An 8,805-nucleotide genomic window follows, 5' to 3' on the forward strand; every position below is an offset into this window, starting at 1 on the left:
TACTCATAAGAGTATAGTAGCCTCTCTCTCTCTCTCTCTCTCTCTCTCTCTCTCTCTCTCTCTCTCTATATATATATATATATATATATATATATATATATATATATATGGAATTGGAACTGAGTGGGTGGTTGATTGAATAGTATGATCTAAATGGTGGAATTGATTAAAGTGTAAATCTAACGGTTAAAAAATCGATAGCAAAAAAACTCAAATACTATTAATATAGTATTATAGCTCAACTCTATATATATGTGTGCGCGTGCATATATGAGATGGCTAGAATATGCTGTTAATTGCAGCATGCATGCTATCAACTTTTTAATCCTTAGATGCTTAAAATTTACTATTTGGCGGTGGTATTGTTATGGATTCAAATTCTAAAAAGTTGATATATAGCATGTGATATCAATAGCGTTCTAGCTCCGCTCGTGTATAGATGCCTAAAGTAACCAATATTAGAAAAGGCATATGAACGCTTAATTTATTTTGTTTTAATCAATTATCAAGCTCTAGTTTTTCATTAGTTTTTAGAATTGTCAGTAGCACACATGACTTTACACTGAATCATGCTTAGATTCAACATATAAACTGCAAAATCTTGAACCACTCTCTCCACCTTCAAATAAAAAGAAAAGAAAAGAAAAGCAAAAAAACTATAAAAACATATAATAAACAACAGCAATTAATACATGATAACTATGATAATAAAGGATAGGGAGGGGGAGATGTATGGGAGGGGGAATGGGATAAGATGGTCCTCTACTATTACTTGACCTCAATCAGGAGCCGTGGATCCCACTGTAATTACTCAATCCCCATCCTTTTCCCCCACCATTTATACAAGAAAACAAAAAAAATTATAGAAAAAATCCAAAAGCCCTGTTCATTGCAAAAATTAATTACCTCTCATGCCTAAGCTAGCTAACACTACACTAATCCTATTGAGATTTACTAAGTAAAAAAAAAAAAAGAATAATATTTAAGTGCAAAAATTAATCGCAAACACGTACTCGTAGTTTAAAATATGAGCAAACAAATGTCTCCTTTTACGAGATCTATCACTTCCTCTTTTTTTCCCCACATTATAGTACATAAATCCTAATTTAATTGGAAATTACTCGCTGTTCAACATAAGTAAATCGAAGTTTGATAATGAAGATTATTTCAAGCTATTAGATAATTAAAATAACATTAATTGTCCGAGAAGCATAGTATGAATATATTTTTATATTTTCATATGGAATTACATACAGTACAATATATCTGCACACGGTAATGTTACTGTATATCATAATGACGTACGGGAACGTAATTTTTATGTAAATTTGGACATTTTTTTTTAATTTTTGGAGTTATTTAATTGGGTCACTCCCTAGTTGTTATAGTTATGTTATAATCGAATTATTACAAGGTCACATCAATCATTATCATCTCGGGGCGATCGTGGATCACGCAGGTTGGATCGCGTGCCACCTGGACCGTAGATTCTCCCAAGATGTGTATCCGCATCTGAGAGACCGACACGTGGATCCCTCTCACTGCGGGGCCCGCATGTCAGCCTCACATATACTTTCTCATTAAAAAATTATTTATATCCAGGTAAATAATTTTGATTTGGCTTTTGCTTCGTATGCCATATGATTTTTGTAAAAAAAAGAGTAAAAAAATTAATTGACATATTACCTGAAAATATATTTTGCAAAATATCTAATTAGTAAATTAAAGCTATCTAGTTAAAAAAAAAATTAAAAGGGATGTTAATAAATAAAAAGTGTATATATATAGTATAATATAAAGTGTGCTAGGATATTATGGATAGCACCGGAGGGCTCCTTGTTTTGCACTCCCTGTTTTTCGATGTTCGGACTTTCGAAATCGATCGGCTCTCGTTAGACTTGATCCTAGAGTATTTGAAGTATCTAGAAAATAATTTTGCGAATTTTTTTTTTTTTTAGATATCATTTGCCTAGTGATATCGAAGTGGCGTCTCAAAATCAACGGCTAAATAGATAAAATCTTACAAAATATGATGATTATGATATTATAAATTTAGATCAAAGTTATTGATCTTGTTTATATGATAAAAAATTTTCCAAATCAAGAATTTTCCATATGATTTGGATATTTCTGCAACGTTAACTGCAACCGGCCTCCACCCACGGTCCTTGAAAATTATTGATTTTTGAGCCCTTCGATACTAGGCAAATGATATTGAAAAATTACAAAATTTATTTTCTAGGTACTTTCAAATACTCCTAGATCAATTCTAACCGGAGGCCGATCGTCGATTCGAAAAGTCCGACACATCGAAAAACATTAAGTAGAAAACAATGAGCCCAATCCGTATATCCATAAGGCCATCCTAGCCACACTTTAATAGTATATACTATATATATATATTTTATATTATATATATATATATATATATATATATATATATATATAAAGTTAAATGGGCGATTTCAAAACGGCCTATGATTGAGGGAGTTGTCACGTATTTGCACTCTCTTTCTTAACTGGCCATGTACTATATTTATTAGCTCAAAAGATGCTAAGTTAAGCTATCAATTAAGCCTATAATAGAGTACGAAGATAAATAAACAACAATTAAGCAATTAAATAAACGATCTTTACACAAAGGGCTTTTTGAGGGGCGTTAATTAATTAACTAATTAATCAGTTAATAATGCGGCATTAGCCGCTTATTACCTGTCACGGCGTGAGATTTTTTTTCTTCTTTTTTCCTTCCCCTTTTTAATTTTTTACTTTTTATTATTTATTTATTTATTTATTTTCGTGGCTGTGTGTGGGATCCGCGATAAACGCCCGGCACGTTCACGACGTCTTTCACTCTCCCCCGTGGGCCCCACCTTACAGCTGTTTTAATGTGCTCTTGTCCCCCCTTCCCAACCGCTTTTCATTTTCCTTTTTTTTTTATTTTTTTTTATTTACCATTTTATTTTTTTTATTTTTAATTAAGATATATTGCATATGGATTGCCTCCTCCTCTACTATTTTGATATCGCGACTTAGTTCCTATCTTTTACCTAAAACAATTTGAACACTATTTGAAAACAAAAGTATCATATGTGTCAGATACGTGTCCAATATGGATACTTCTGGAATACACGTTTAACGTCGATTAATAGTACATATAATTAAAAAAATTATACATATACTTTTTTTATATAATAAAATGTAAAATGAAATATATTTTACTTTTTTTTTGATGAATGCATAGAAATTTTTTTTGACAGTATACATAAATTATATACAGTGCAGAACTTTTTTTCTTAAAATATATGAATTATTAATAAAAATTTTATTAAATTTCATTTGTAAGAGAAATATAAAAATATTTTATCAAAGCTAATATTTTATATATAATAAATATATATTACTATACTAATAATATTATATTTTATTAGTAATATCCATATTCTGTTCGTATTCTAATTTTTTGAAAGCTACCATGTCGCCATATCCGAGTTTTGTCGTGTTTCGTATTCCGTGTCAGTGTTCGTAACGTCTAGAACGTTACAGAGATTTCAATAATTTGAAATAGATCAACGGTTTTTAGTCTATATATAAATGTTGTTTGTACGTAATTTTTGATCGATTAAAAAAAAAATCTAATTCTTGTAGTAAAATAACTATTTAAAATAAACTAACCAGCTATTTCATAAAAATTAGACTCTTTTGTGGTTAATGAAAATTAGAATGTAATGTTTAAAGACTAAAATATTAATAAGTAGAAAACTAGAGGGAACAAATTACAATAATATGGGAAAGTAAGAAGTATTCATACATTTTACATTTATTTTACTCTTTATTTTAATTTTTTTTTGTTGTTTTACTTTTATTATTAATTATTAATATTATTATTATTATTTCTTTTTCCACCTGCAACTACCGTTGTTTACTCGAGCCCACATCGTAAGATTCCATCACAACCGTCCATTTTTTATGGGCCCGAACGGTTCATCAAAATATCCATCCTTAATTAACGAAGGTCCACTCTACACATACATATATTATTATCTTATTAATTTACCTATTAATTAGCTGTTTATAAATTAGCTAGGATTACCTCATCCTGTGTCCTAATTTATTAGTTCTTCTCTTAAAATATTCTCTAATTACTATTCAATCATCTATTTTTCCACTTAAAAAATATCGCCCTCAAAAGTTCATTTACATCCAATTTTAGCCCAAATAAATTATGTTACTTCAAAGAACAAGTCGTCTAATATTATATCGATTTTTCAATATTATGGTATCACAGCAGAGAAAGTGCGAAATTATTTCCGAATTATTTTTTTTATCGATTGTATCCATATTTTATTTTTTTTGAGAGAAATATAATATGCTATATATACTTTTCGTTTATTTTTTTAGAAAAATAAATTTAGCTGAAAACGTAAAGTAATTACGCTTCGAACTTGAAATCTTGTGTACCAACCGTTAAATCCTTTACTATTTGTGTTAGAAATAATCGGTGATATTTTATTTATTAGTATAAAAATTAGGTGCTTTCATAATTAACTCTAGGTCTTGCAATTCAATCTCATCCAGTAAATTGGCGGGATGTAGGATATACATCCGTAATAGGGTGTATCTGTAGAAAATATTTTTTTACATCCCAAAAGGGCTGTACATCTTACATCCGCAATCATATGGTCGATAAAAATCTAATTAGTTTTTAATAAAATTTTATTTTATTTTATTTTAGAGATAGGTAGCACACCACCCACTTTATTTATTTCATTTAGAAATAAACTTGGCTGAAAATGTGAATCAACTAGAATTTGAACTCGGATTTCGGATAACAACCATCAAGTCGTTTATTACTTGCTCTAGGGCGGTACGAATGATTTTAGAATAAAGTGAATGTAAAAAATATATTCTACTAGTTGCTCTATTGTATTTATTTATTTATTTATTTATTTATCTCTCTCTCAACCCTTTAGTTTGAACTTATTATTAGAGCAGCAAAGTAAGCACCCCTGACAGCGCAGCATCTTGTTTGTTTTATCACTTCTCATCTCTTCTCTCTCTCTCTATCTCTCTCTCTCACATCATCGCTATCATCATCATCATCATCCTCCGTAGCCCTCTCTCTCTCTCTCTCCATTCCTCATCATCTACTGTTCATCTCTATCTCTCTCTCTCTCTTGCTTTCACCTTCTTCTTCTTCTTCTTCCTCAACCCACCTGTAATATTCTTTTTCAACCCCATAATTTATACGAACACTCGAAAAAGATAGTAGGATGAATTCTTAAGCCATTAGCCAGCGCTGCTCACGCTTAACCCTTCCCTCCACCACCCCTTTTCTCTGCTCGCTCGCTCTCTAAATCTCTCGCTTTTTCTTTTCTTTTTTTTTTTCCTTTTTTTGCTTCTTCTCTTGTTTGCGCTAGCGCTCTTTCCAGTTGTCCATGCGCCGCCCATCTTTTTCACCCGAGCCCCTTCTTCGTCTACTCCTTTCCCTTTCCGATTTCGGATTCTTCCATTAATCCTCTCATATTAATCACTAGGATACTAGTAGTTGTCACGGGCGATAAAAAATAGTTGCGGGAAAGAGAAAGTAGCGGGAGAGAGGGTGAGACAAAGCGTCGTACCAACACATGCAGCAGCAGCAGCAGCAGCCGCAGCAGCAGCAGCAGCGAGGAGGGTCGCAACAATATGGGGGGCCGCCGCCGCATCCGGAATTGACCCCATTCCCCTCCCGCATGCTCGGAATTGCCGACCCCCCGCCGCAGACCGTGCTGCAGGCGCAATTGGCGGAGGCGGCGTCGCCCATCAGTAGCCGGCCGCCGCAGCCGCCGCCGCCGCCGAGCTTCGAGGAGCTGATCCCTTCGTCCGTCGCCGACGAAGAGGCCCTGGCGGCGGGGGAGGACGGCGAGCGCGGAGGCGGCGGGGCTTCGGGCGGCAACCGGTGGCCGCGGCAGGAGACGCTGGCCCTCCTCAAGATCCGCTCCGACATGGACGCCGCCTTCCGCGACGCCACCCTCAAGGGCCCCCTCTGGGACGAAGTCTCCAGGTTTAATAAATTTATGCCTAATTTAAAATAAATAAATAATAAAAAAAATTTAATTTCAATTGCACATGAAATAAAACTTAAAATGTTTGGAGTCCCTTTCTTTTTTTTTTTCTTTTTTTTTTCTTTTTTTTTTGGGTTTGGACGGTGAACTCGGAGATGGTGGATTCGTACCACGGAGAGCCCATTTGTTCTAGTGCTAGTGCTAACGTAGCAGCTTTGCAGTTTTTTTTTTTCTTCTCCCAAGCCACAACAGATCACTTCTCTCTCTCTCTCTCTCTCTCTCTCTTTCTGTCTTTCTCTTTGTAGTACCAGCTGACACTGAATTTGATGAGACTGAGCAGCTTCAGATCTGCTGCATCAATCCCAACCAATCTCTCATCACTCTTTTCTAAATCCGTTGCAGGCGTTTTCGTAAAAAGATACCATCGAGACAAGTGCGCCTGATTTAATATGTTTAGTTTAAATTCTTCACCTTTTTCTTTTCTGGGCTACAATTCTATTTTCTCTTTCTATAAAGCTAAGGGGGGGGGGGGAGGGGTGAGGTAAGGTGAGCGAGGGGAGGGACTATAATTATTTTATTACCTCGATTTAGATGAGATGCTGTTTGTATGGATGTGGATGTAATCATAATCATGATGACCCCCTCTCATTTCCTTACTATTGTTATTTTTTAATTGATTATTTCGTGGTGGCGGTGCTTGGTGTGTGTTGTAGGAAACTGGGGGAATTGGGATACAAGAGGAGTGCGAAGAAGTGCAAGGAGAAGTTTCGAGAACGTTCAGAAGTACTACAAGCGCACGAAAGAAGGCGCCGCGGGCCGGCAGGACGGCAAGACGTACCGCTTCTTCACGCAGCTCGAAGCCCTCCACCGCAGCGCGGTGCCACCGCCGCCGCCTCCACGCCGTCCTCGATCGCATTCGCCGCCCCCATGTCCGGCCCTCCCCGCCCGCGGATCCACCCGATTCCGATCTCCTCCGCCGCCCCGCCGCCCATCCCCGAACAATCAATTCACGGAATTCCCGCCGCCTCTGCCGCCCCTCCCGCTGCAGCCGCGGCGGCTGCAGCTGCTGCTGTAGCTGGATTTAGCTTCTCGTCGAAACACTTCCTCGTCGGATTCGGGCGAATCCGACGACGAGACGGAGGAGGAGGAGAGCAGGAGCAGCAGCAGCAGCAGCAGCATGTAGCTGCAAGGGAGGAAGCGGAAGCGGCGCGGCAGCATGGGGAGGAGCGGCAAGAAGATGATGGCGTTCTTCGAGGGGCTGATGGGGCAGGTGATGGAGCGGCAGGAGGAGATGCAGAAGCGCTTCCTGGAGACGCTGGAGAAGCGGGAGCAGGACCGGGCGATGCGCGAGGAGGCGTGGCGGCGGCAGGAGACCGCGCGGCTCGCCCGCGAGCAGGAGCTCCTCGCGCAGGAGCGCGCCATGGCCACCACCCGCGCCGCCGCAGTCGTCTCCTTCATTCAGAAGATCAGCGGCCAAACCATACAATTACCCGCAATGCCCGACGCCTCCATCACCGTCGTAACGCCGTCGCCAGCCCCGCCGCCACAGCCGCCGCCGCCGCCGCCTCAAAAGCCGCCATTATCGACGCCGCTGCCGCAAAAGGAGAAAAGTGGGGAAAATGTAGGGCTCAAGGAATCAGCTTCGACCGACATTGTAGTATTCGGGGCTCAAGGAGGAGGGCTGCAGGATCCCGCGAGTAACGTCGCGTTCGAGGCCGCGGGGCCGCCGTCGTCGCGGTGGCCTAAGACGGAGGTGCACGCGCTGATCAAGCTCCGGACGGGGCTGGATATGCAGTACCAGGAGATGGGACCCAAGGGCCCGCTGTGGGAGGAGATCTCGGGGAGGATGCGGCGGCTGGGATACAACCGGAGCGCCAAGCGGTGCAAGGAGAAGTGGGAGAACATCAACAAGTACTTCAAGAAGGTGAAGGAGAGCAACAAGAAGCGCCCCGAGGACGCCAAAACTTGCCCCTACTTCCACCAATTAGACGCTCTCTACCGCAGGAAGCTCGACCGCGCCAGCGGCGGCGGTGACGCGGGCGTCCCACGGCAGCAGCAGCAGCAGCAGGCGCCGCCTCAGCAATTGGAAACCAACACCAATGCCCCAAGTTCACAAGAAGGAGCCGATGCTCTCACGCTCATGGCAGCAGCGTCGTCGTCGTCGCATCAGCCTCCGTCGGAAACCGACACCAAAAACAACGGCAATAGAAGCGGCGGAGGTGTACAAACGAGCAACGGAGGACTAGCGCCGGTCCTCGCCACGAACAAAGTGAGTAGCCAAACTTCTAGCTCGATCAATCCTTGCCGACTCCTATCTACTAAGTATTCAAATTGTAATGAAATGGATTGAACTGAAGCCAGGAGACGCCGTGACGGGCGAAGGCGAGAAGATCGACGAGGGCGGCAGCGACAATATGGACCACGACTACGACGACGACGACGACGACGACGACGAGGAGCGAGGGGGAGGAAGGACGAAGAAGAGTCGGCGTTCACCCCCCGCCCCTTGTATCCTCATCTCTCTCTCTCTCTCTCTCGATAGTCGACACGACGCTTGTGGGATTCATAGGGATGATGGAGTCGCGGGAGGTGCCGCGTCCCAAAGTTCCCTCCTTGGACCAAACCGATATCAACTGGGACAAGTATGTCATTATCTCCTTTCTAGGGCTTCTTCTCGTTTTCCTCCTCTTCCTTCAATTTCATACCTCTCTCTCTCTCTCTCTCTCTCTCTCTCTCTCTCTCTCTCTCTCTCTATCTTTGC

The 8,805-nt window shown here is 40.5% G+C and overlaps 1 protein-coding gene across 1 annotated transcript in view; it reads left to right on the forward strand.

Moving 5' to 3' along the window:
* LOC109714046 (trihelix transcription factor GTL1-like) overlaps positions 5,120–8,805 on the forward strand; it is a 5,856-nt gene continuing 2,170 nt past the window's right edge. The window contains 5 exon segments of the mRNA XM_020238448.1: positions 5,120–6,043; positions 6,758–6,809; positions 6,811–7,118; positions 7,149–8,313; positions 8,402–8,772. Coding sequence (XP_020094037.1) covers positions 5,628–6,043; positions 6,758–6,809; positions 6,811–7,118; positions 7,149–8,313; positions 8,402–8,772 — 2,312 coding nt within the window. The 5' untranslated portion in view covers positions 5,120–5,627.

The sequence above is a fragment of the Ananas comosus genome, linkage group 8 (assembly GCF_001540865.1).
Source record: "Ananas comosus cultivar F153 linkage group 8, ASM154086v1, whole genome shotgun sequence".
NCBI classification, from domain to species: domain Eukaryota; kingdom Viridiplantae; phylum Streptophyta; class Magnoliopsida; order Poales; family Bromeliaceae; genus Ananas; species Ananas comosus.